Raw genomic sequence first — 27261 nt, 5'->3', positions numbered from 1 at the left:
GGTTAACACAGTGAATTTTATATTTTTCCACACAACACTACATGCTAAGACAGAGGCACAGAACCTCGCAGTGGTTGTCTAAGCCTGAGGGTGATGGGGTGGGTAAGGGGTACAGGAGTATCTTTAAAGATGTCTAGAACATGAGAATGTTCTAAAATTAAATGTGCGTTTGGTTATGCCACTCAGTGAAAATACTCTCCCTATGCCATGACCTGCAAATTGTATCTCAATAAAGCTGTTTTAAAAATTAAGTGGAAGATTGGCCGGTGCCATGGCTCAATAGGCTAATCCTCCGCCTTGTGGCACCGGCACACCGGTTCTAGTCCCAGTAGCCCCTCTTCCAGGCCAGCACTCTGCTGGGGCCCGGGAGTGCAGTGGAGGATGGCCCAAGTGCTTGGGCCCTGCACCCCATGGGAGACCAGGAGAAGCACCTGGCTCCTGGCTTCGGATCAGCGTGGTGCGCCGGCTGCAGCGCGCCAGCCACGGCGGCCATTGGAGGGTGAACCAACGGCAAAGGAAGACCTTTCTCTCTGTCTCTCTCTCTCTCACTGTCCACTCTGCCTGTCAAAAAAAAAAAAAAAAATTAAGTGGAAGAAAATGCTTGGTGAACTGGATTTCTCACAGTTCCCAGCTGTGATGAGGCAACTGCCCCCAAAGAAAGTTCGCAGAAGGCAGAACTCTGCCAGCCAGGTGTTTCCTCCTGGAGAGAACAAATCCAGACTGCTCTTCCCACCACCAGGGCACTAGAAGTGACAAAGGAAAGCGGTGCCCTCAGCTCACTCAACAGTTTGAGTCCTTCTTCCTCACCAGGCCCCCTTGACCAAAATGTTCATTACAGGACTTCCACCCTAAGTCCCTGCAAAGACCCTCCCCAAGGTGGTCCTGCCACCCATATTTCCCTCCCAGCCAGCAAGAAGCCTCACAATCGGATCTGTCCTGTGGACAGGGCGCTGGCAATCCACAGCAGATCCAGGGCCTTAAAGGGCACCAACACGAAGCTGACGTTGGCGGGCAGGTTCTTGGCACTCTCAGGGTACATGAAATGATGGGTGGTTCGGCTGCCAACATCCTGCTCAAAGCCCACAGTTGGTGCCTGATTCATCCTGCAGAGATAAGAGGGTGGCATGAGAATAAAATGCCATGGAAACCAGTATGACAGTTTCGGAGGACAACTTGGTGCTATACATCGAACACATTCATGAACGTATACACTGTGACCCAGCCATTGCATTGCTAGGAACCTGTTCTATAAAGATGGTTGCATAGGTGTGCAAATACATGTGTCCAAGGATATTCACTGAAGTACTATTTACATTACTAACAAGTAGAATCAATCAAATTGTAAGGAACTGGTTTAACACCTTTTAGTATATTTATACAGTATCCCGCTTCTTCTTCTTCTTCTTTTTTTTTTTTAAGGTTTCTCTATTTCTTTGAAAGAAAGTTACAGTGGTCTGCACTGTGGTATAGTGGGTGGAACCAGCGCCTGCAGTGCCGCCATCCTAAATGGGTGCCGGTTCAAGTCCTTCCTGGCTGCTGTACTTCAGATCCAGCTCTCTGCTCTGGCCTGGGAAAGCAGAAGATAGTCCAGGTCTTTGGGCCCCTGCACCCATGTGGGAGATCTGGAGGGAGCTCTAGGCTTCCGGCTTCGGATGGGCGCAGCTTGGGCCATTTCGGCCATCTGGGGAGTGAACCAGCTGATGGAAGACCTCTCTCTCGATGTAACTCTGCCTTTCAAATAAAAATAAATAAATAACAAAAAAGAAAAGAAAGGAAGAAAGTTACAGAAAGGAGAGACAGAGAAATCTTCCAGCCGCTGGTGTCACAGACAGCAGCCCTGGCTGTGCCAATGTCACCACTGGCTGTGTCAGGCTCCACGCCAGGCACTTGAGATGTGTTACCCCCTGAGCGCTTGCCCACAGCCCCGTGGGGTGGATCCTGTGAGCCCCACCCGAGGCTCAGAGAGGTGAAGCACTTGTGCCACAATGTGGCAGAGCTTGGTTCACTCCCCAAATGGCCTCAACGGCCAGAGCTGGGTGGATCCGAAGCCAGGAGCCAGGAGCTTCTTCTGGGTCTCCCATGTGGGTGCAGGGGCCCAAGCACTTGGGCCATCTTCCACTGCTTCCCTAGGTACATTAGCAGGGAGCTGGATTGAAAATGGAGCAGCCAGGGCACAAACTGGCATCAGACTAGGATGCCAGCATTGCAGGTAGCTTAACCTGCTGCACCACAACACTGTCTCCCCCTGCCCTCACTTCTTTGAATATGTTTTTAGTACCTACTAAGTAGGGAGAAATTGTAACACATACTTTTGTATATGAATAGAAAAAAATTTAGAGGTATATTAAAGTTGATAACAAGTTATTCTCATGGAATGGGATTAGGTAAACTGACTCGTGTGTGTGTATGTATATATATATGTCCTTTTTTAATAACAAGTAAGCTGAGCATACCATATCTAAAAAGCTTGAGATGTTGGGGTTTCATTTTGGAACATTTGCATATACATAATGAGAGATTTTGGAACTCAGAAGCAACTCTAAACATAAAATTCATTTATGCTGCATATACACCTTGAACGTATAAGCTGCAGGTAATTTTATGATTTTTTTTTAGTATGCGTGTGTGGGTTTTTTTTTGCATTTTTATTTGAAAGGCAGAGAGAGAGACAGAAAGAGAGAGAGAGAGAGAGATCTTGTATCCATTGGCTCATTCTTCAAGTCCACAACAGCCAGGGTTATCGCCAAGTCGAAACTAGGAGCCCAGAACTCCATCCTGCCTCCCTCCCAGGGTGATGTGAGCAGGAAGCAGACCTGAAGCGCAGGTGCCAGGACTCAAACCAGCGCTCCAACATGGGATGTGGGTGTCGCAAGCAGCAGTTTAACCCTCTGTGTCACAGTGTCTGCCCCTACGATTTTTTTTCAAAAAGGAAAAGAACAGCTTTCCACAGCTTTCCCCTCTCCTGGCAGATGAAAGAACGGTAGGAAGTTCGGCCCCTGGGAGCTATTATGCTACCCTTAGCCACTCTGCTCCTGTGCTGTAAGTCCTGTCCCACCAAGGCCAGGAGGTGTACATACAGGGAGGTATGACCTGAGTTCTGACACAACCCACCCTGGGCTTTGTCCCTGGTGATATGCAGTCCACTGTCCTGAAATCCTAACAAGTCACAAAGGTGTTCAGTTTCTTCCAATTTGTGCAAAATACAAGATGAATAAAATCAAGGCTCCCCTTTCAGGTCAGCATCTATGAACATTATGAGGACTATCAAGGTGGGGTGACCCTAACCTGGTGCTCCTCTGGTGACACAGTGGGGAGCGAAGTCATCAGCTGGCTTTTTCTGCCAGTTCTGTAATAAATTCAGTAGAAACATTCCCTGTTCTTCCAGTGGCTGGCACCATTGCGCTGGGCTGGGTGAAGACTTCTGTGTTGTATGGGCTCCCACACTGACTTCCTGCTGCTCCACACCCAATGACAGTGCTGACAAGGACAATAGGCTGTGCTGTCCAGGATGTGGAAACAGTGTGTCCGGGATGCCCCACCCCTGCTGGTCACATTACTGCGTTTCCTGCCTCTCTTTCTATTCACTTGCTGGAGTAGAGGGGGCCTCTGAGTGGGAGGCCATGCAGTCCTGCTAGTGAATGAGTGTTCTTTACCACTTCAGTTCTAGTCCAGTTTAAGCAGATGCCCACAATCTTCTACAGAACCTACCATGCTCTGCTCCCCAGGACAAGGATCTAAATCCCACCTCTCTCCCCAAATCCATGAACAGCTCTCTGCCTACCATCTGGGTGCCTGCTAATCTCTTGGTCTTTAGGGTTCAGAGATGCTATCTCCCAGGGGAGTCCATGGGTCTCTTTCCCATCCTTGATAATTATTAACACTTTGTAGGGTGGCTACCGCTCCACACAGTCACTGTCATGCAGTTTCCAAGTCAGGGGGGCTATGTTGGGAACAGAGCAGTTGGAGAGGAATCCCAGGTCGGGGCGGGGGTCCGAGCTGGTAGGGAAATGTCTCTCAGCTGCCTGGGGCTGGAGCTGGGCAGGAGCTGAGGCCAAGTTCACTCCCATGAAGATCTGAGAAACTTCATCTCGGCAGAGACACGGTGGCAAAGCTGGCCTTGCAGATCAAGGGCCGTAGTGCCCCAGGCTGGTTTCTCAAGACCTACCATCTGCCTTCTCCACTGAACTGGCAGCCGGAGCTGTCACAGTTCCTCCTAGAAAAGTCAGCCAGGCTCTCTCTGCTGCCTCACTGCGGGTGGCCCTGCTGCAGGGCCTGCTGCTCGCTCACTTCTCTCCTGCTTGCTGGCAAGGCGCCAGCTTTCAACGGTCTGGCAATGAATGGAGCAAGAAGTCCAAAAAGATGTTTCATAGCCTCCAAGGGAAAGGGAAGGAACGTGGCATTCTTTTGGGGACAAGATTTTGTTGTGAGGCATGATTCATTCTGGAGAAGCTAGACCTTGGAAAGGGGCCAGTAGGTGAGCTGAAATCTCTGGGAAGAGGGTGGGGGAGGCAAAGCCTTCCAGAAACCTATCTGCCCCTGGCTACCCCCAGCAGCCAAAGAAGCTCTTGGGTGCAGGGACACAGGCAAAGTGGACATGCACTCTTATTGACAGTTTGGTTTGAGGCTGTTCGGTCCCTTTCATTCCTTCTTGTACTTGTGGCATGCCCACATCCACCAAGTGCTGTTTTGGGAGCTGTGGATGGATCTGCTGGCTAGCTGAGGTACAAACAGCTCAATGCCATTTGGAGCAGGCAGCAGGGCCCAGAGGACTTATAGAAGGAGGAGGAAGAAGAAGAGAGGGATAGGGCGGTGAGTTAGGGGATGGGGGGTAGTGCTACCATGTCACCAAAATGCAGATAAGCCCTGCCAGTGGGGTTTTGTGTTCATCTTACTTCCAGGTTGGTAGCCCTCCTAGTTGGTTTCAAACTAACATGCAGGGTCAATTGCACTGCCATCTGGCTCCTATAGACCCGTAGACAGCCAATTACCAGCTGGGTCACTGGCCCTTTCCGAAGAGCATCTCTGGGGTCCACTCCAAAATACCCTGTCTCCTTGCCTGACCCATGGGAGGGAGTGTTTGTGACCTTCTTTTTGTAGCCTGCCTGACTGGTGCCACCAGGTGTCAGAAGCAGCCAAGCCTTTTGGGTCTTCAGGGCTTCTCCTGGAGCTTCCTACCCATGACTGAGGTGCCTAATGAAAGCTCCCACTTGGTGCAGGTGGCCTAGGAGGCAGGTGCTTCCGGGCTCCCTAATGCCTCAGGGCTGCACTGGAGTGGTGGATGCCCCATTCACAAAAACTCAGCCACTGTCTGGGTGAAGAGAGGCCCATCTCCAGCTCCCACTTTTCCTCCCTACCATTTAGGGTACCAGGAATTGAAGGATGGGGGACAACCTCAGGTGGTTTTGGGGTCCTTGATGGACTTTAGCATTCTCCTCTCTTCCTGACCTGCCACTAATTCCCAACACGCAAGGAATGTTGAAAGCCTCAGAGACATATTGCTGCCTTGGTGTTGCTATGGAGACAGCAACAGTTTCTAAGACAAAGCCCTTCCTTCTGCCTCCTGGGAAACCTGGTCTTTCTACAATGCTCATCCTAGGAAAGGCTTAGTGAAAACTGGGTGTTTTCAGATGTTTATTCTTAAGACTCTTCTCCACCAAGGAGAGGAACAGAAGGAGCCCCACTGTGGTATTTCCTGTCCTCAGCCAAGGAGAGAAGTCAGGAAACACAGGTTCAGAAGCAGAGAGAAGCCCGCGTCTGGGTCACAAGTCTGCCTTCCACTCTCTGTTCATTCCTAGGCCTTCACTGCCAGATGGAATGCCCTCCAACCCTTCTTTCCTTAAGGCTGGGCTCAGATGCCTCTAGAATAAATGAGACCCCAAATAACCTAAGCCTTTGGAGATGAGGGGAGGCAGACACCGCCCAGAGCAAGTCCTAGACAGCTCCTCTTTCTGCACAGAACATCTTGTCTTCCGTGAGCCTGCCAAAATAAGCTACTGCTATTAAGAAAGACGCTAGCTTGGTTTGGGGCCCTCACTGCTGGACCAACTTTTGGGGGGAATGGGTGGGTAGGGAGGGCCTCCGATGGGAGTTTTCGCCCAAGACTGGCCAGGTGTTTACTTTCAGCTACTTTCAGAGGAATTCAAAGCCATGGAAACTGAGTCTGGGACTTAAACAATGTCTAGATTTGGAATTCCACGTCTCCGCTGCAAATAGACGAGAGAGAGAAGACAAGGCAATATGTCACAGCTCTGGGAGTCAGGGTCCCACAGCACCCCCAACAGCTGGCAATCCAAGCCCTGCCAGATAGAGCCACGGAGGCCAGTCAGGCTCCACAGGGGCTCACCTCATGATGAAGTTGTGCCCGTCCACATCCTGCCCATAGCCGGAACCCCGCAGGTTGCCCGAGTTCCCCACCACGGCACAGCGCCGGCACTGGTGGGGGTCTCGGAAGCGGTAGGGGTTCTCGCCCGGCACTATCTGGAACAGCTTCTCCAGCACCTCGTTGGTGTTATGTGACTTGAACTGGGGCTGCAACATCTGTGGAGGGGAGGGAGAGTGAGAGGAGGGAAGGCCTCTGGCTAACCCCCCCACCCTGCCTTACCGTCCGGTGTCTGAGCCACAGACCAGGCCTGTCACAGAGCAAGGATTCTCTGGGTAGTGAGGACCCTGCCCTCTTGTTTCTGGCTGAGTTTCACCACCAGGTGCCCTGCTAATCATGGAGCTGCTCTGATGCAGCTGAGGGGCTCAGGGGTCAAAGTGCTGCTATGCAACACATTCTCAGGAGCATGCAGGCCTGTGCCACCGAGAAGAGCAACTTCCTGCAGAAGCTCCTTCCCAACCAGCCTACAGGGGGCGCTCCTGAGACTTCGTAGGAAGGCAGGGGTCACAGAAGCCGCATCCAGGGCAACATTCACTGGATACCTGGAACCATTCCTTGAGCCCTAGGGGAAACGTAGACAGGAAGACGGATTTTTTTCTGAAGTGAGAATGGCTGGAATAAAGCTGGTCCCATGCACTCACCACCACCAGCAAGAACAGGAATCAAACAGCTGGTTATCAAAGACCAAGAAGTGAGGCAGAGACATCACTCAAATGAAGCCAGAGGTGGGGCTCCTTACAAACAGGCCAGGTGCCTCTTCAAAAGGAGCAATTTCAGCCAATTATTGCCATGGGGGTTTGGTGAGCTCAGAAAGGCCCAATTTTCCAAATCTTTAAGAGAAGCTGAAAATATGATCTTCATGTGAAATATCCTGAGTTCTAAATGCTGGCAACCAGCACAGACATTTTAAATACATTAGGTGGGCTGGACTTGGCCCCTGAGTTACCAGTTGGTAAAGTCAAAACTAGGGCTGTAAGATGCTCTGTGGACTGAGCCACAGCTCCATCAGTTTGCAGTAAGCAGTGGCTGCTCAGAGAATGGATCTTCCTGGATAGGGAGCCTGGCTCTGAGACAAGAATTCTCAAGTTCATGGCAAAAGACAGTGGTTGTGGGGGAAGAGGGAAGATGCGTCTCAGCCGAGGAACATGCTTGGTGCTTAAACAGCAACCAAATTTAGTCCCTGTGGACAGAAGGCCTGTCCAGAGCCCTGTCCTGGCCCTATATTGCCACCACTGAGACCATGCCGCTGGGCAAACCCTGTGCATTCTCTGAACTCTGAATTTCCACTTAAAATGAAGGCTGTGCCCACAACAGACAGAACCCTTCAAGGGCTCCAGGCTGTCTTGGGAATGGCCGGTGAGGCTCCTAGTGACCTTGGCTCTGCAGACCTCAGTCCTTGGGGACTTTGACAGGTTCTCTGCAGTTGTTATGATGAGCCTCATCACATGTGCTCACCCTCGCAGCTTCCCTGAGCATGAGAAAAAGGCAAAGTCATCGTGTTCCCCATTTGCCAGCTTGGGAAACCAGGGACCATGAGCCGCTTTCCAAGGGCTCAGTGGGAACGCAGGGAGCCTGGGTTAAGAACTGGCATAGGTCCACCCTTGCCACAGGTGGTCACCAGATGGCCCTGCAGAGCCTGGGGAGTGAATCTCCAGAGATGACAGCGCCAGGTGGAGGGAATGAAAAGAAGCAGAAAGGCACCAGGACTCAGAAGGATGGGGAGGAGCAGCCGTCCAGGCCCCCAGCCCTTCCCTTAGCCCCTGGGGTGGTCTGCAGTATTTTCTTACCCCAGTCTAGATGAAAATCTTTTCCAGCAACTTTAAAGAATCAAGGGAGTGGCCTTATTGGTGTTTACAATTACCTGGAGCCAACACTTAGAAATTAGGATATTTACAAAAAAAAAAAAAGTGGATTTCTGGGTTCTCTTGAAAGGTCAGAAGATTCAGCAGCGTGGGCTGCATCCTTGCACAGCAGCACTTGCTGGAGCCAAGGGGTGGCTGTCTCCTGGGGACAGGGAAGTCCTCTCCCCACTGCCTTGGCCCTCTCCATCTTCTCTCTTGGCACCTGCTACTCTGTCCTGTGCTACCTGACTGAGCTGGAGGGTCTGGTCTACACGAGGCTTCTTCAGGCACCAAAAATGCTAGTTCTCTCTCCTTCCAGGCTAAAGCTCACTCTGTCCTTCAATAATCCGTGATCCTGATATATGGCTCTGGCCAAATGGTGCTCCGACATTATCAATTTTGGGGCAGCCAGAAGAGAGCCCAAATCCAAGTGCAGGCTCTAAGAATGACTCTGAAACAGAAGGGACAGACCCCTGGAGAGGAGGGACCACAGCTCTCACCATCCACCACCTCTGGACATCCGGGGGGAGATCCATATTCTCTCGGGTCCAGACGGGGGAAATGTTGCTGTCGAAGTGGCTGTCAAACCAGTCAGAGGTGCCGGCGTCACCCATGCAGCGTCGGCAGGCGCAGCTCTTGCCTGTGAGCCCCTCCTTGCTGAGGCGCTGTAGGCCAGCATAGCCGGGCACCAGCTTCACCCGGTGGGTCCCACCCAGGGCCCCCGAGTCCAGGTAGGGCAGGGTAGCCATGCTGTGGTGAGAGTAGGTGAAGAGCAGGGACATGATGAACACCAGCAGGAAGGCCACGGAAAGGAACCACACCCGCAGGGAGCACTTCATGGTGCTGGCAGGTGAGCGGCTATCACCGTGGCCACTCCTTTCCCAGCCCACTGAGGGGCTGGCCACGGTGCAGCCTCCTTGTTCTGGCAGCACGTGCAAAGGGCATAGGGACACGAGCCCCAGGCAGGGTCCCTTGCCGCACTCTCCCTAAAGTTAAGGAGAGCGCATGTAGGCAGAAGGGGCTCCTCTATCCCTGAGCCACTCGGGCACCTGGTTAGGGCTTCATCAGGTCTCTCAGTCACTAGCTGGGCCACAGAGGCTCTGCCTCTCCCACTGCCCTGCCCAGGGGAAGGTCAGTCCATCCCAGCCCTCTAGTCCCTTGGAATCGCTGGGTGCCAGCTCTGGGGGGCCCCCTCTTTGGCAGCTTGAAATGGTCCAGTCTGGAGCAGTCGGGGTCCTTGTGGCTCATGAGCAGACGCCGAGGCAGCCCCTCGTCCCCTGCAGCGGGGAAGTCCTAGAACTCCAATCACAACAGAGAGCACATGGGCTTCGGGGTGCCTGGATTCCATGCGAGAGTCGTCCCCGCCCTGGTCGGCCCTCCTGGCCCAACCCTTCTCCCACAGGAGAGGATCAGACCCCAGTCCTGAGAACCAGGAAGCTCCGTGGATATCAGAAAATCCTGATTCAAAGATCAAGATCCTCTTTGTCTTGGGTTCCGCTCTCTTCTTTCCACGGCAGGGGTTGGTCCCTTCTCCCAGTGCTCACAGCCCTATCCGCAGTTGCACAAAGGGTCACAAAGCTCCTACACCCGCTGTGAGGTCCTCTGGGGCTGAGAACAGCTGCTGCTCGGCGGGGTGCTGCATCCAACGAAGTCTGGGTCAGCCAAGCATGTGCTGAGCTCCCTGCCAGGGCTCAGGCCTCCTTCCCGGGGATGCTGGCCCAGGCTTGGCGGCTGTTCTGCCCATCCCCACTCCCCTGAGGCCAGCCGTCAGCTTGCACTAGCAGTAATCCCCTGGCAGGTTCCCCCTCACTTGTCAGGCGCCTGGCTGCCGCAGCATGACCCTGAAATTGCAGAGAAAGAATGTGCAGATAAATCACACACACAGGCGCCCCCAGCTCCACCCCCAGCCCCAGAGGGGACAAAGCTAGCAGTGGAGGAGACGCCCACTTAACCAGAGGGTAGACAAAAGAGAAGGCTCTCCCCAGTAACTATCCACAGATACTATCGCTCTAAAAAACTCCCAGCCTCACAGGACTCACTTATTAGCCAGAAGGTAAACAAGGGATGTGATAAAGTGATTTCCCCAGAGCTGTGCGTCAAGTCTCTGGAAAGAGCAGGTTTAGAAACTTCTAGTCCAGCTATGTGTAAATTTCAGGTGATCCCAGTAGGCTCTGAATACCAACAGTCAGACAGGGAGCTCTCCCTGCTTGTGGGGAAGCCCTCCTGGTGAGAAGAGGGGCTGTGAACTGACCCTGGGACTTGCCCCTTTTCTCTCTGAGTACAGATCATAGATGAGGCGATTCTGGGCCAGCTCAGTGAACCATTAACAATCCTCCCAGCTCTGGTGTAGCAGAGAGAACCTAACTATGTCAGAGACCAGGATGCTGGGCATGGAACCACCACCAACCCGCCTTCTGTGTATGTTATGGAAGAAACAAACTCCAGGCTCTCCGGGAGCACTGACAGCCTGGGGCCCCATGCTGCCCTGGCAGACAAGAACAGGAAGGAGATTCCATTAGCAGGGCAGTTTGGGGATCAACTGTAAAGAAAGGAGTTTGAATTCGTGCCAGCTGCAGGGGAGCCAGAGCAAGAGTCAGAAAGCAAGCAGAGGCCGGCGCCGTGGCTTAACAGGCTAATCCTCCGCCTTGCGGCGCCGGCACACCGGGTTCTAGTTCCGGTTGGGGCGCCAGATTCTATCCCGGTTGCCCCTCTTCCAGGCCAGCTCTCTGCTATGGCCCGGGAAGGCAGTGGAGGATGGCCCAAGTGCTTGGGCCCTGCACCTGCATGGGAGACTGGGAGAAGCGCCTGGCTCCTGGCTTCGGATCAGCGAGATGCGCTGGCCGCAGCGGCCATTGGAGGGTGAACCAACGGCAAAGGAAGACCTTTCTCTCTGTCTCTCTCACTATCCACTCTGCCTGTCAAAAAAAAAATAAATAAATAAAATAAATAAATAAATAAATAAACTATTCCTCGACAGTCGAGACAAGGGCTGTTGAAAGTCACCGCTTTAAAAAAAAAAAGCAAGCAAGCGGAGTCCCTGAACCCTGGCTCCACCCATGGAATCACTGAAGCCATCTCCTTTCCAAATCCAACTCTGCCCCTTACCTGGCTGGACTCTGGACCTCACAGTCCCATCCAGCAACCCCTCCTCATGGGAAGCTCTAGCCAGCCCTTCCAGAGTCCCCGGGTTGCTGCCACCAGCAGCAGACACCGTCTCTCAGGCTCCTACTTCAAGAAATCCAGCCACCCCCTCCTCTGGTGGCATCTCAAATTTCTGGGGCCAAGCCAAACCACAAAGCCATCAGGGAATGGAACTCGCATGTTGTAATAGAGAGGACATCTCTGTGGGTGGGAAAATGATGCACACAAAAGTGGAGGAACTCGACTGAGGTCATGACTTCCTGAGTGGAAGTGAGATTTGGCTCCGATCTATCTGGCTGCAAGGCCTGGAATGGGCCAGGGCACCAAAAGAAACCCATGAGCTCCCGGGAACTCCCCAGGGGTCAGAGGCGAGAGGGAAGGAGAGACAGAAGCAGGCTTCCCAGGGTCAGGAGTACACTTTGCCCCTGTGACTCGGGGCTCCTGGCTCTGATCCACAGAGACTTCAGTAGCACTGGCTTAGTGTTCCACTGTACCCATTTAGCAGATCACACTCTAGGCACGGCCTCTGGCTGAACAGTCTCTACACAGGATGCCAGGTCATTCTCTTCCAGTTCTCCCTTTGCCCATTTCCATGCTCAGTGCCTAAGGAGAATCCTTCCAGCTCTGGTGTAGCAGAGAGAACCTGACTGTGTTCTCTCGCAGGGCCCTGCTCCCAGTTTCCTGTGACCTGAAGAAGGCTGGTGGCCCTGGGAGGCAGTGACTTTGCAGGCTGAGCAAGTGCTGGGAGTGAGGGGCCTTGTCTGGGGAGCCCTGTGCTCTGGGTGGGCAGCCCCACAGTGGCTCCTGAAGATGGGGGCTGGGACAGGTTGGCACAGGTAGCTTCTGAAGGAAGTCACTGGCTCCTTGGGATCCTAAATACATGAGCATCTGAGGTAACCAGACTCCCATGTTGGGAAAAGGAAAATTCTTAGCTTCAACAATGTGTTTTAGAAGGAGCAGGGAAGGGCCGGTGCCACAGCTCACTAGGCTAATCCTCTGCCTGCGGCACTGGCACCCCGGGTTCTAGTCCCGGTCGGGGCACCGATCCTGTCCCGGTTGCCCCTCTTCCAGGCCAGCTCTCTGCTGTGGCCCAGGAGTGCAGTGGAGGATGGCCCAAGTCCTTGGGCCCTGCACCTGCATGGGTGACCAGGAGAAGCACCTGGCTCCTGGCTTCGGATCAGCGCAATGCTCCGGCTGCAGCGGCCGTTGGAGGGTGAACCAACGGCAAAGGAAGACCTTTCTCTCTGTCTCTCTCTCTCACTGTCCACTCTGCCTGTCAAAAAAAAAAAAAAAAAAAAAAGAGCAGGGAAGGCAAAAAGCCTTGTTTTGAGAACCTCATATGCAGGCTGCTACTAGGAGCTTAAATTGATCAATTTTGTGTTGCGATCAAATGAAGACCCAGGGAGAGGCTAAAACATATCAGAGGCCCCTAGACACACCCTAAAAACCCCAGAGGTGACCCTCATACATCTCATCTCCACCTGTGCACGCCCCACGCCCCTCACTGCCTAACTGGGGACTCTCTCCTTCACGGCTACTCTGATCATTCATAAAAAGCACACACACATCCCAATATTAAAAAGCTGACCAGGCGCTTGGCATGGTGGGTAACCACTTTTGGGGATGCCTGAATCTCATATTGAAGTGCCTGGTTCCAGTTTCACCTCCTCTATTTCTGACCCAAATGCCTGCTAATGTGCACTCTGGGAGGCAGCAGGTGTGGGCTCGCGTACTTGAGTCCCTGCCATCAGTGTGGGAGAACCAGCCTGGCACAGCTCCAGCTGGGGCATTTGGGTAGTGAACCAGTGAATGAGAGATCTCTGTCTTTCATGGTCTCTCTCTATCTCTCTCCCTTCCAAATAATTAAAGAAAATATTTTCTTTTTTTTTTTTTTAAGATTTATTCATTTATTTGAAAGATAGAGTTAAAGAGAGAGAGAGAGACAGGTCTTCCATCTGCTGGCTCACTCACCAAATGGCCACAATGGCTAGAGCTGGGCTGATCCAAACCCAGGAGCCAGAAGCTTCCTTCAGGTCTCCCACGTGAACACAGGAGCCTAAGGACTTGGATCATCCTCTGCTGCTTTCCCAGGTGCATCAGTAGGGAGCTGGATTAGAAGCGGAGCACCCAGGACTCAAACTGGCGCCCATATGGTATGCAAACATAGCAGGCGGCAGCTTTACCCACTCTGCCACAAAGCTGGCCCTAGGTAAATATTTTTTGAAAAATTAAAAAAAAAAAAAAAAAAAAAGAAGAAGAAGCTTGGAGCGGGCATCATGGCATAGCTGGTAAAGCCACAACCCCTGACAGCAGCATTGTGTATGGTTGATGGTTCAGGTCCTGGCTGCTCCACTTCTGATCCAGCTCCTTGCTAATGGCCTCTGAAAAACAGCAGGAGACAGCCTAAATGCTTGGACCCTGCCATCCATGTGGGAGGCCTGGAAGAAACTCCTGGCTCCTGGGTTTGGCTTGGCTCAGCCTAAGCTGTTGCAGCCATCTGGGGAGTGAAACAGTGGATGGAAGATAGCTCTCTCTCTGTCTCTCCCTCTCTCTATGCGATTCTGACTTAAATAATAAATAAACCTTTTTTTAAATTTTTTTAAAAAATTTTTCTGACAGGCAGAGTTAGAGAGAGAGAGAGAGAGAGAGAGAGAAAGATCTTCCTTTTCTGTTGATTCACCCCCCAGGTGGCTGCTACGGCTGGTGCGTTGCAGCCGGCGCGCTACACTGATCCAAAGCCAGGAGCCAGGTGCTTCCTCCTGGTCACCCATGCAGGTGCAGGGCCCAAGGACTTGGGCCATCCTCCACTGCACTCCCGGGCCACAGCAGAGAGCTGGACTGGAAGAGGAGCAACTGGGACAGAACCGGCGCCCCAACCAGGACTAGAACCTGGGGTGCCGGCGCTGCAGGCGGAGGATTAGCCTAGTGAGCTGCGGCGCCAGCCAAATAATAAATCAATCTTAAAAAAAAAAAAAAAGAAAGAAAGCTTATGTTGAACCCCAACAACAATGCTGAGTACAGTGTTCAATCTCACTTAGGAAACTCTCACCCCAATGGGATAATGCAATTATTTTGTGAAAGTTTCATTCAAATATAATGAAGTGCAAAAATATTTCAGGGCTAGGCCTAATGAAAGTCACATGTGTGTAAACCAGAGTGATTAACCAATTTAAAATGCAGATTATTTCCACCATCCCAGAAACTCCCCTTCTTGTCGGGCCACCACTTTTCTGACTCCTGTCACTGGAAGCTGGATCTTCAGAGTGGAACTATGCACTACGGCCCTCTGTGTGTCGGGCTCGTTCTGCTCAGCATAATGGTGTGGAGATTTGCTCATGGTGTATGCATCAGTAGTTTTTTTTTTTTTTTTTTTCCATAGTGGGACATTTGAGTTGTTTCCAGTTCTTAGTCATTATTAGTCAAACTGCCATGAAATTCTTGTACAAAGTCTTTTTTGTGGACTCACATTCTCATTTCTCTTGAATAAACACCTGGGAGTGAAATTACTGGACCACATGGTTGATAGATGTATGTTGAACTTTACCAGAAATTATCAAATGCTTTTCCCAAGTGGATGCAGCATTTTACGTTCCCACCAGTGATGCATGACAGTTCTATTTACTACACGTCCTTAATAGTCTCAATCTTTGTAATTTTAGGCATTCAGGTAAGTAGTTGTGTAATAGACTCTAAGAATGTCGATTACCAGGTACATACGAACATAAGTGTGTACCAGGAGAAACGTACAAGAATGGAATAGCCGAAAACTCTAAACGCAAAGGTCCATCGGAATAAAATGGATAAATTGCAATACACTATTGCCACATGGAAAAATGAATGCACTGCAGTTTTAGACACCAATAGGGATGAACATGACCAAAAAATTAGTATATTGAACAAAAAGCATGAAAGCCCAAAGCATGAATCCATAAAAAGCTTTAAAAAATGCAAACCTGAGCAAGACATTGTTTATACCTTTATATACAGATAACAAAACAATAGGGAAAATCCATGAAACAATCTAAAATTCAGGAGATTCCTGAGGAGCCAAGGAAGGACCTCCACGGGCTTTGGGAATGCCAGAGAATACTTTCCCTGGATCCATGTTTATTCCTTAAATTTTTTAAGATTTTATTTATTTATTTGAGAGGTAGAGTTACAGACAGAGAGAGACAGAGAGAGAGATAGAAAGAAAGGTCTTCCTTCCGTTGGTTCACTCCCCTAAATGGCCACAATGGCCAGAGCTGCACCAATCCAAAGCCAGGAGCCAGGTGCTTCTTCCTGGTCTCCCAAGTGGGTGCAGGGGCCCAAGGACTTGGGCCATCTTTTATTGCTTTCCCAGGCCACAGAAGAGAGCTAGATTGGAAAAGGAGCAACTGGGACTAGAACTGGCGCCCAGATGGGATGGCGGTGCCGCAGGGGGAGGATTAACCTACTGCACCACGGTGCCATTTATTCCTTTTTTTTTTTTTTTTTTTTTTTTTGACAGGCAGAGTGGACAGTGAGAGAGAGAGACAGAGAGAAAGGTCTTCCTTTGCCGTTGGTTCACCCTCCAACGGCCGCTGCAGCCGGCGTGCCACACTGGACCGAAGCCAGGAGCCAGGTGCTTCTCCTGGTCTCCCATGGGGTGCAGGGCCCAAGGACTTGGGCCATCCTCTACTGCCTTCCCAGGCCACAGCAGAGAGCTGGCCTGGAAGAGGGGCAACCGGGACAGAATCCAGCGCCCTGACCAGGACTAGAACCCGGTGTGCCAGTGCCGCATAGCGGAGGATTAGCCTATTGAGCCATGGCACCGGCCCCCCCCCATTTATTCTTTAAAGAGAACATGTATGGGGACCGGTGCTGTGGCATAGCAGGTTAAGCCACTGCCTGCAAAGTTGGCATCCCAACTGGTTCAAGTGCTGGCTGCTCTGCTTCCAATCCAGATCCCTGCTATAATGTACCTGGGAAGGCAATGGGAGATGGCACAAGTACTTGGACCCTTGTCTTCACCACGTCGCAGACCTGGGGAAGTTCCTGGCTCCTGGCTTTAACCTGGCCCAGCCCCCACCTTTGTGGCCATTTGGGGAGTGAAATAAGATCTCTTTCTCTGTCTCTCCCTCTCTCTGTGTCATGCTGCCTTTCAAATAAATAAATATAAATCTAAAAAGAGAGAGAGAGAGAGAGAAAGGACAAGTATGATGTATACTATTTGGAAAGTGTGATGATGAATTTCACATGTCTTCTTGCAGGACTACTCCGGCTGCTGTGTGCAACCAAAGGAAGATGGCAGTATCACAGGGGTGGGGGGTGGGAAGTGTTGGTAAATATTCTAAAGGATTTACCTGATGGGGTGGACAGAGGAGGTGGGATAAGGGGGAGAGGAAGAGAGGAACCAGGGAGACCCGGGCTGTGGCCTGAGCAACGTGGGGGAAGAGGTGCACACAGAAAAGACCGGAAATTACTGAGGTCGGCTGGAAAAACCAGGAGTGTTGTGTGTGACAGGGTAAATTTAAGATGCCTTTTTGACAACAGGAGGAAGACACATATATCTGAAGCACAGGTGAGGGCAGAGCTGGAGGGATACGTGGGGGACCTGGAAGAAGCTCCTGGCTCCTGGCTCCTGCCTGGCCCATAACCAGCCATTGTGGCCACTTGGGTACTAGGCCAGAAGATGGAAAGTATCTCTCTCTCTCTCTCTCTCTCTCTCTCTCTGCCTCTGGCTCTTCTTCTCTTTCTGTGTAACTCTTTCAAATAAATAAATAAATGTTTAAAATATTTATTTATTTATTTGAAATACAGAGTTAAAGAGAGGCAGAGGTAGAGAGACAACAGGAGATTCATCTGCTGGTTCACTCCCTAGTTGGCCACAATGGCTGGAGCTGCACCAATCTGTAGCCAGGAGCCAGGAGCTTCTTCCAAGTCTCCCATGTAGGTGCAGGGGCCTAAGGACTTGGGCCATCTTCCACTGTTTCCCAGGCCACAGCAGAGAGCTGGATCAGAAGCAGAGCAGCCAGTCTTGAACTGTCACCCATATGGGTTGTTGGCACTGCAGGCAGCAGCTTTACCCACTACACCACGGCATCAGACCCAGTAAACAAATCTTTAAAAAATAAACACAAAGAGGCTGGACAGCATTAGTGCACAGGGAAATGCAAATCAAAACTACCACGAGGTACCACTTCCCACCCACCAGGATGGTGTAACCAAAAGGACAAATGACAACGAGCACTACTAAAGACACAGAGACAGTAGTCCTCACACACTGCTGGTCGCCGGTGGGAACGTGAAATGGTGCAGTCACTTTGTCAAACATCCTAGCAGTTTCTCAAAAGGTTGAATACAGAGTTACCACAGGACTCAGAAATCCCACTTCTGGGCAAATACCCAAGAGAAATGCACACCTATGTCCACACAAAACCTGTACACAAGTGAGTTAAAGCAGTATTATTCACAGTAGCTCCAAAGTGGAAATAACTCAAAGTTGCAACAACTGACATTTGTGGCATTTGTGGCAGAAGGGCACAGACAACAAACAGGGTCTCTTTATCATCAGATTCGAAAATTTACTGAGAGACTAGATGCAAATAGTCATCTAAGAGAGAAGCAAGGTAACCAGGGAAATGTAGTAAGTGGCAAGATAAGGCTGTGGTCCTATAAGAAGCTTCTGGTCACATATTTTGCAAACTTGGGGAGATTATGTAACAACAAACGTCCCCTGAATGGCTGGTCCACCTCAAGACGCTGAGGCTGAAAAGAAACTGGCAGCCAAGATTCAGAAGGTCAGGGGCAGCAGGGGCCTTGAGGCGTGAATGAGGCTGTGTCCCCCTTCTTCACTGAGCCGTCCACCAGTCAGGGCAACGTCCACCCATACCAGGAACCAATCGGAGCTCAGAGTGGGCCCTTACCACCCTGCAGCTAGAGGGAAGGAGCAGTCGAATGAGAAGTAGGGACTGTTTTGGAGACTGGCAGAGCCATGCCTGGTCAGATCCCAGGAGACCAGCCATCGAATTAACCGAATGAAGCACAGGATAGCACGGCCTTAGGCCAAGACAGGTGAACACAACCTTTTTGGCAGGCAGAGAAATGTCAACAGAAGGTGCTGAGGACGGGGAGGTGGGGGCTGCTTGCCTCTGGGAGCAGGAAAAAAGCCCAGCTCAAGACTGATGGTGCGGCTCATTAGGCTAATCCTCCACCTGCGGCATCAGCACCCCAGGGTCTAGTCCCGGTTGGGGCTCCGGATTCCGTCCCGGTTGCCCCTCTTCCAGTCCAGCTCTCTGCTGTGGCCCGGGAAGGCAGTGGAGGATGGCCCAAGTGCTTGGGCCCTGCACCCGCATGGGAGACCAGGTAGCGGCCATTTGAGGGGTGAGCCAATGGAAGGAAGACCTTTTTCTCTGTCTCTTTCACTGTCAAACTCTGCCTGTCCAAAAAAACAAAAAGACTGATGGCACACCTCTTTCCACCCACTCACACACACTGAGGGGGCATCCCATAGCCCTGTTCTGAACCACACACAGTTAACGTCGATTACTCAATTACTTTGGAGTCTCTGAGCATTTCTGAGCCCCTCCCCAGGTCTTCTCAGGAGTCCACAGACTGACAAGGTCAGCCAGGCGGAAGTGAAGATGCTTTAAAGCCAAGCCAGGTCTGAAGACTCCAAATCTAGTGCTCCTTCTGCTGGAGCCCACTGCCTTCCAAACAAGCTGTTCCCATTGACTGGGGGACGACCATCAAAAGGGTCCCTCTGATCCCTGGCAACGCAGCCGCCTGATGCTCTCTCTGCCTCCAGGATTAGGCAACCACAAACCTGGCAGAGCAGCCCTGGGGGGTCTGTCATTATCTAGGGGAAGAGACAAAAAACTCATCCCTTATCCACCCTGCACACCCAGTGAGGCACGACCTTGATTTGTCTCAGACTGGTTTCATCCCCTCCCTCAGGCTTGGTTAGCTGGAGTCATAGCATTGCAACATCCCACATTGCGACACTCCCAGCCTCAGGCACGGGCCTCTCAGGGCCATCCTAGTGACTCAGGCTCTGTCTACACCACAGAGCCCCAGCCTCCTTCAGGGCACCCAGCCTTACTTAATACCTGCTCTGAAGTCTCAGCTCTGGTACTTCTGATGCTGCCCAGAGTGGGCAACCAGAACACCAGAAGGCAGGAGCTGACACTTTTCTGGAAACCTAAGATTAGAACTCTAACTTTCAGTTGAGTCCTAGAGAAATAAACTATCTGTCTACCTTGCAAGAGGATCAGTGCCGCACCCTAAAAAACTGCCTGGAAGGGGAGCCGTGCTTGGGGCCTGAGGCATGGAGAGGGGAAGAAGAGGGGAGACTGGGGACACGTGTTCCTTCAGGACAACAACCTGCCCTGCCCCAGGCCTGCTCTCTCCAGGAGCTGCCACGTGGGATGAGTGTGTGTGCATGTGTGTGTGTAGTCCAGTAATTTGCTCTTCATATTTACACTGAGGCAGGAAGTAAAGTCTAGAAAAACAAGGTTATCTCAGTAGGCTGGCAGACAGCCCAGACAGAGTTCAGGAGAGAGGAGGAAAACTGGGCCAAGGAACAGAATTGCTCTGCACCACAGAACACCTGTGGGGTGAAGCCCACGGGGCTCCAGGTGCTGGTGCAGTCCTGTTTCCTGTGGGCCAATTCTTCCCATCCACCAGACCATTCTTTGCTCTGTATCTGATCTGATGGTCTATTGTTGTTCTAAATACACGAGTTTAATCCACTACACTTACACATTTGGACTTCCCTTATTATCTTCGTGTTCTTCTTTCTCTTCGGTTTCTTTTCCTGACTTTTGTTGGACTGACACATTAGCTTGACCATTACCCCTCTTTCCCCCTCCTGGTTTGGAGATGGTATTTTCCTTCTTTCAGTGATTATCTTAAGTGAGTGGCATACAGACCTTTTCCTGATGAGGTCTACGGTTTTCAGTAGTACCATTCTCTTGAGCAAGGCAGAGATGTGGCATGGTTTCCTTCTTTATTCTACCTTATTCTTCCTTGATTACATGGTTACCAATTCCAGCTTTACTTTTTTAAAATTAAAAGTCCTATTAGATACTGAATTTTGTTTGTGTGGTTTGCCACTGTGGCAGCCATTCTCTCTTCTTTTCCTGCCAAAATAATCCTACCTTGTACAGGCAAGCAAGGACCCCGTCCCCAGATGATAGCCAACCCCCAGCAGGCCTTTACTTTTTTTCCAAGATTTTTTAAAGCAAGTCTTTATTGTACCTAATCAATTTGCAGTCTTGTCTCTTTTCAAAATAATAATAATAATAATAAAAGATTTATTTATTCAAAAAGCATCATGAAAGAGAGAGACAGAGAAAAAGAGACATCTTCCATTCACTGATTCACTCCCCAAACGTAGGAAACAGTCAGAGGTAGGCTAAGCTGAAGCCAGGATTGCAGGAACTCCAGCCTGGTCTCTCACTCTATTCTTTTCTGCCATCCAATGTCTATGAAATGTTGTATGTCAGTACAACTTCCTTGGAATTCTTTCCCTTGGTAGTCTTTACCATTCATTCTCTTTATTCTTGTCTGCAGTTTCACTACAGTCCATCTAGTGACAAATTATTGATTCTGTGTGATATTTGTGCTTTTCCTTCAAGTCTGAAATTCTGAGCCATTAGCTTTTCCATATTATTTCTTTGCCTTGCCTTTATCTCTATCTGGAATTCCTACCAGACACACGCTACAGGCTCTCATTCTGTCCTCCAGCTGTGTGCTGCTTTCTAGGTGAATCCCTCAGTATTATCTGTCAAATTCACTAATTCCCTGTGTCTAACCTACAATTGTCATTTCAAATTCTAATGATACTATTTTTTCATTTCTAGAATTTGGGGATATTTTCCTTTTTTTAAAAAATAAACATTTATTTATTTGAAAGGTAGAGTTACAGAGAGAAGGAAAGAGATATTCCATCCACTGGTTTGCTCCCCAAATCGCCACAATGGCCAGAGCTGGGCTGATCCAAAGCCAGGAGCCAGGAGCTTCTTCTGGGTCTCCCATGTGGGTGCAGGGGCCCAAGGACTTGGGCCATCTTCCACTGCTTTCCCAGATGCATTAGCAGGGAGCTGGATAGGAGCAGCCAGGACTCGAAAGGGCGCACTACACAGTGCCAGCCCTAAGATTTTCTTCTTTAAAAAAAGGTTTATTGGCCGGCGCCACGGCTCACTAGGCTAATCCTCCGCCTTGCGGTGCCGGCACACTGGGTTCTAGTCCCAGTCGGGGCACCGATCCTGTCCCGGTTGGCCCTCTTCCAGGCCAGCTCTCTGCTGTGGCCCGGGAGTGCAGTGGAGGATGGCCCAAGTGCTTGGGCCCTGCACCCCATGGGAGACCAGGAGAAGCACCTGGCTCCTGCCATCGGATCAGCGCGGTGTGCCGGCCGCAGCGCACCTACCGTGGCGGCCATTGGAGGGTGAACCAACAGCAAAAAGGAAGACCTTTCTGTCTCTCTCTCACTGTCCACTCTGCCTGTCAAAAATAAAAAAAAATAAAAAATAAAAAGATTTATTGGGGCTGGCATTGTGGCATAGCAGGCAGAAGCCACTGCCTATGACGCCGGCATCCCACATGGACGTCGGTTCAAATCCTAGCTGCTCCAGTTCTAACCCAACTCCTTGCTAATGGCCTGGAAAAAGCAGCAAAAGATGGCCCAAGTGTTTGGGCTCAGGCCACCCACATGGGATACACGGAGGAAGCTCCAGGCTTCTGTCAACTTGGCCCAGTGCTGGCTCTTGTGGCCATCTGGGGAGTGAACCAGTAAGCAGAAGATATTTCTCCTCTCTCTATCCCTCTTTTCTCTCTCTCTGTAACTCTGACTTTAAAAATAAATAAATAGGGGCTGGCACGGTGGTGCAGCGGGTCACTGCCCTAGCCTGAAGCGCTGGCATCCCATATGGGCGCCGGTTTGAGACCCGGCTGCTGCACTTCTGACCCAGCTCTCTGCTATGGCCTGGGAAAGCAGTGGAGGATGGCCCAAGTCCTTGGGCTCCTGCACCCGCACGGGAGACCTGGAAGAAGCTCCTGGCTCCTGGCTTCAGATCAGTGCAGCTCCGGCCATTGCAGCCATCTGGGGAGTGAACCCGTGGGTGGAAGACCTCTCTCTCTTTCTCTCTCTCTCTCTGCCTCTCCTCTCTCTGTGTAACTCTTTCAAATAAATAAATCAATAATATTTTAAAAATAAATTAATAAATAAATAAACCTTCAAAAAAGAGACTTATTTATTTGAAAGGCAGAGCAATGGAGAAGGCGAGAGGGACAGAGGGAAGAGAGACAAAGATAGAGCTCTTCCATTTGCTGGTTCAGTCCCCAAAGGCACGCTACAGCCAGGGTTGGACCAGGACCTCCATCTGGGTCTCCTATGTGGGTGGCAGGGGCCTAATTACCTGGATCACCTTTCATTGCCTTCCCAGGTGTATTAACAGGGAGCTGGATCTGAAATGGAGCAGCCAAGACTCAAGCTGACACTCCAATACGGGATGCCGGTGTAGCAAATGGCAGTTAGACCCACTGTGTTACGACAATGGCCCCTCCAGAATTTTTAATAGCTACTCTTTTATAAACACATTTGCTTCACAGTCTCTTTTTCCTGTAATGTATATAGTGTTCCCTTATCTAGTTGAATGTCCTAAACCTACTTACTTGTTGCTCTGTTACTTTCATTTCTTCTGAGGTAAATTCTTCTTTGATTTTATCGATTCTTTGCTTCCACTGGTTTTCTTCATCTGTTACAGAACTTATACACAAGCTCATCTTAACTTTTGTATTTCATTTTCTCTCCCCATTGAGGGATTTAAACTCACGGTGTCTCCCTGGGCTCCTGGTCTAGAATCCAATCTTGCGGCAGCAGCTCAGCTTGGGTCCAAACTGTAACCATAGTTAAAATAAGCCCTAGCCACAGGAAATGGTCAGTGACAACCCTTTTTCAGCCTACTTTCAGGCAGTGGGTTCAAGGCACACGCTGGCTCTACTCCCATGCCTCTTGTGGAGCACCTGAGAGCGCTGTTACCCCAAACTTCTGCTCTCAGAGGCACAGCCCAGCAGGCCTGCAGCTTTAGCCTTGCTTCATCCTTGTGTTCCTCTCCATTTCTCATCCACAAGGATGTTTATTATTGTGTGGGGTGGAGGGGAGGAGTGCATGGCTATTTTTAGAATTTTATCTTTTCATGTATTACTGCTGTGTGTTTAGAGTATAAATTTACAGCACCACTGGATTAAACTGTTCGTACCAGGGCCCTGGGGATCCCTGCCAATACCAGTCTCTTGGGAAGGGATATCAAACCATCTCTGATCTCCAGCCAGCACACCAAAGGGAGCAGACTGAGATACCCTGGGGCAAGCTGAGCAAAAGACCCAACAAAAACTATTCTCTTCCCCACCCCTGCCTTCATTCTAGTCCACACTGGGGTGGCGGGGGCTGGAGTGTGTTGTTCCACAAACAGGATCACTCACTCAGATGTACTGTGAGCACATTTTCACTGACGAGGGCACTGCCAGCTGCCAGCCCTCTTCCATACCACCTGACCCACTCAGTCTTTCACGTGGCTAGTGAGAAATGCATTGCTGGCCAGATGGACACCCTTGATGATAGGCCCCTCTGATTCTCTTCAAGTCCCTGGCCCTCCTCCAACAATCAGCCTAAAGTTTCAACGTACATCAACTGAGTAGTAGATTTAAGAGCCAAATTCCAGTCCAGGCTGCAACCAACAAGGCCAAGATTCTTCACCAGTCAAAAGAGGATACCCAGGGGCCAGCGCAGGGAGTTGAGCCTCCACCTGCAACACTGGCTGAAAACCTGAAACACTGGAGTTTCAGCTGATCTACTTCAGCTCCCTGCTAAGGTACCTAGGAAAGTAGCTGAATACGGCCCAAGTGCTTGGGCATCTGCCACCCATGTGGGAGATGCAGATGGTGGTCTAGGATCCTGGCTTCAGGCTGGCCCTGCCGAGGCTGTTGTGGCCACTTTGAGAGTGAGCCAGTGGATGAAAAGATCTTTCTCTTCCTCCCTCTCTCTTTCAAATAAATAAATAAATCTAAAAAAAATTATTAAAAAAAAGGAATGACATCTTGGTTCTCTTGGATTATCTCTATTACTGCCAATCACCTCTCTGAGGTCAAAGTCATTGTGATCACTTTCTTGCCTCTCTGATCTTTGTTACCTCTTCCTTGCAGCTGCTAATATATCATGAAGGATCTGCCCTCACTCCTTTTTGCCTTTACTGCTAGTATACCCACTATTCCCTTTCTTTTTTTTCTTTTTCTTTTTTTAATTTTTGACAGGCAGAGTGGACAGTGAGAGAGAGAGACAGAGAGAAAGGTCTTCCTTTGCCGTTGGTTCACCTCCAATGGCCGCCGCGGCTGGCGCACTGCGCTGATCCAATGGCAGGAGCCAGGTGCTTCTCCTGGTCTCCCATGGGGTGCAGGGCCCAAGCACTTCGGCCATCCTCCACTGCCTTCCCTGGCCACAGCAGAGAGCTGGCCTGGAAGAGGGGCAACCGGGATAGAATCCGGTGCCCCGACCGGGACTAGAACCTGGTGTGCCGGCACCGCAAGGCAGAGGATTAGCCTGTTGAGCCACGGTGCCGGCCCTACTATTCCCTTTCAAATCTAAGAGCTTGCCTCTTGATCCTGGGTTCCAGATCTGCATTTAACAAAGTTTTAACTGTTTAGTTGAGAGGTAGAGAGAGAGAGAGCGAGAGAGAGAGAGCAAGTATTCCCATTAACAAGTTCATTCTTCAAATTCCTGGAAGCCAAAAACAATCCAGGGCTCCCAACTACTTGAGCCATCACCTGCTGCCTCCCACGGTCTCCACTGGCAGAAGGTGGAATCAGGAGCAGAGCTAGGACTCAAACCCAGGCGCCCCGAAGTAGGATGTAGGCATCCTAACTAGTGTCTAACTGCTGCAGCAAATGCCTGCACCTAGACCTGCATTCTTAACGGCCTCCTTGCCATGTCAATCTGCACTCAGATTTAAACTCATCTTCCTGCCTTCAGAAGTAGTGAGATGAGTCCAGCGTTGTGACACAATGGGTACTAATGGCAGGTTGAGTCCTGGCTGCTCTGCCTCCTATCCAGTTTCCTAATGTTCCTGGGAAAGCAACAGAAGACGGCTCAGGCCACTTCTGGTTGGAGTTCTGAGATCCTTGCTTCAGAATGGACCAGTCTTGGCCATTGCAGCCATTTGGAAAATGAAGCAGTGGATGGAAGATCTCTCTCTCTCCCTCTCTCATTCTGCCTTTCAAACAAATAAATAAATAAACTTAAAAAAAAAAAAGTATATGAGGGGCTGGCATTGTGGCATACCCAGTAAAGCTGCCCCTTGTGATATCAGCATCCCATATGGGTGTCAGTTCGTGTCCTGGCTGATCCACTTCCTATCCAGCTCCCTGCTAATGGACTGAGAAAGCACTGGAAGATGGCCCAACTACTTGGACCGCTGCTACCCATATGGAAGACCGGGAGCTGGCTCTTGGCTCCAGCTATCTGGGGAGTGGATCAGCAAATGAAAGATCTCTAACTATCTGTCTCCCTCTCCCTCTCTGCAGGTCTTTTATAAAAATAAATAGTCTGGGGCCAGCGCTGTAGCGCATTAGGTTAAAGCCCTGGCCTGCAACACCAGCATCCATTTGGACACCGGTTTGAGTCTCTGTCCATCCACTTCTGATCCAGCTCCCTGCTAATGTGCTTGGGAAAGCAGCAGAGGATGGCCCAAGTCCTTGGGCCCCTGTACCCACATGGGAGACCTGGAAGAAACACCTGGCTCCTGGCTTCGAATCAGCTCAGCTCTGGCCATTGCGGCCATTTCGGGAGTGAACCAGTGGTTGGAAGACCTGTGTCTCTGTCTATGTCTCTCTGTAACTCTTTCAAATAAATAATATAAATCTTAAAATAAATAAATAAATAAATGATCTGGCTGTTGTGGCCATTTGGGGAGTGAGCCGGTGGATGGAAGACCTCTCTCTCTGTAACTCTGCCTGTGAAATAAGTGAATACATCTTTAAATAAATAAATAAGTACATGGGATGGGTGGTTGAGCATTGCAGCACAGTAGGTTAAGCTATTGCTTGAGATGCTCACATCCCAAATCAAAATGCTGGTTCAAGTCCTGAAGGCTCCACTACTGACCCAGCTCCCTGCCGAGACGCCTGGGAAGGCAGTGGCTGATGGCTCATGTACTTGAGTTCCTGCTACCCATGTAGAAGACTCAGATGGAGTTCCTGGCTCCTGGCTTCAGCCTGGCCCAACCCCTGCTGTTTTAGGTATTTGGGTAGTGAAATAGTGGATGGAAGATCTCTCTTTCTCTCTCTTTCCCACTCTCTCACTCTGCCTCCAATAAATAAAGCTTTTAAAAAAATAGTGTATGAAATGGGGCACCCTTATTCATGGGGTCATGGTCAGGTTTCATAACAATGATAGCATTTCAGAGACCCACAAACCAGGATCTCCCAAGCCTCACTGCTCATCATCTGCCACCCTCCTGGGATTATGAACTAATTTGGATCAGAAGCTACATGTGGCCCACATTTATTTAAGATCCTATACTGATCTTTTGTATCTATTTCCCTCACTTAAAATAAAATATAAATTCTAAGGGCACAGAGACCATGCTTTCAATTCCTGCCTCTTAACAGTGGGCATCAATACATGTTTTCCCAAATGAGTCTCTTCTCCATATGCAAGCCCAGAAAAAATAATGGCTATGAAGAAATTCTTTGAAACTGTTTTTATCAATTATACAAGCTTGTAGAGGGACTGCAAATGACATTCTGCCCCACCTCCTGGTACTGACAGTCTGGAAGTGAGAGCTTTCTCCGGCTTCTCCTGGACCACCACCAAACCTGAGGCATCAGGGTAAGCCAGATTTAGCAAATCTGAGCCATTGGGGAGGGGGTGTGTGTGTGTATGTG

General features: G+C 50.4%; 1 protein-coding gene across 3 annotated transcripts in view; it reads right to left on the bottom strand.

The window, feature by feature from the left end:
• ST3GAL2 (ST3 beta-galactoside alpha-2,3-sialyltransferase 2) overlaps positions 1-27261 on the bottom strand; it is a 57850-nt gene that overhangs the window by 8979 nt on the left and 21610 nt on the right. For 2 of the 3 annotated variants that reach the window (XR_009864461.1, XM_062177318.1), the window contains exons 2-4: positions 8721-10061; positions 6344-6537; positions 924-1103 (exon numbers count right to left, since the gene is read on the bottom strand). Coding sequence is in view for 2 of the 3 variants with exons in the window: in XM_062177318.1 (XP_062033302.1) it covers positions 924-1103; positions 6344-6537; positions 8721-9059 (713 nt within the window). In the remaining variant the exon portion in view is untranslated. Of the gene's footprint in view, positions 1-923; positions 1104-6343; positions 6538-8720; positions 10062-11325; positions 11348-27261 lie in introns of those variants that run through there. The other variant, XM_062177319.1, reaches the window with a different exon arrangement.

Source organism: Lepus europaeus, chromosome 19, assembly GCF_033115175.1.
Source record: "Lepus europaeus isolate LE1 chromosome 19, mLepTim1.pri, whole genome shotgun sequence".
Taxonomy (NCBI): Eukaryota; Metazoa; Chordata; class Mammalia; order Lagomorpha; family Leporidae; genus Lepus; species Lepus europaeus.
This window is presented reverse-complemented; position numbering and strand designations above follow the sequence as displayed.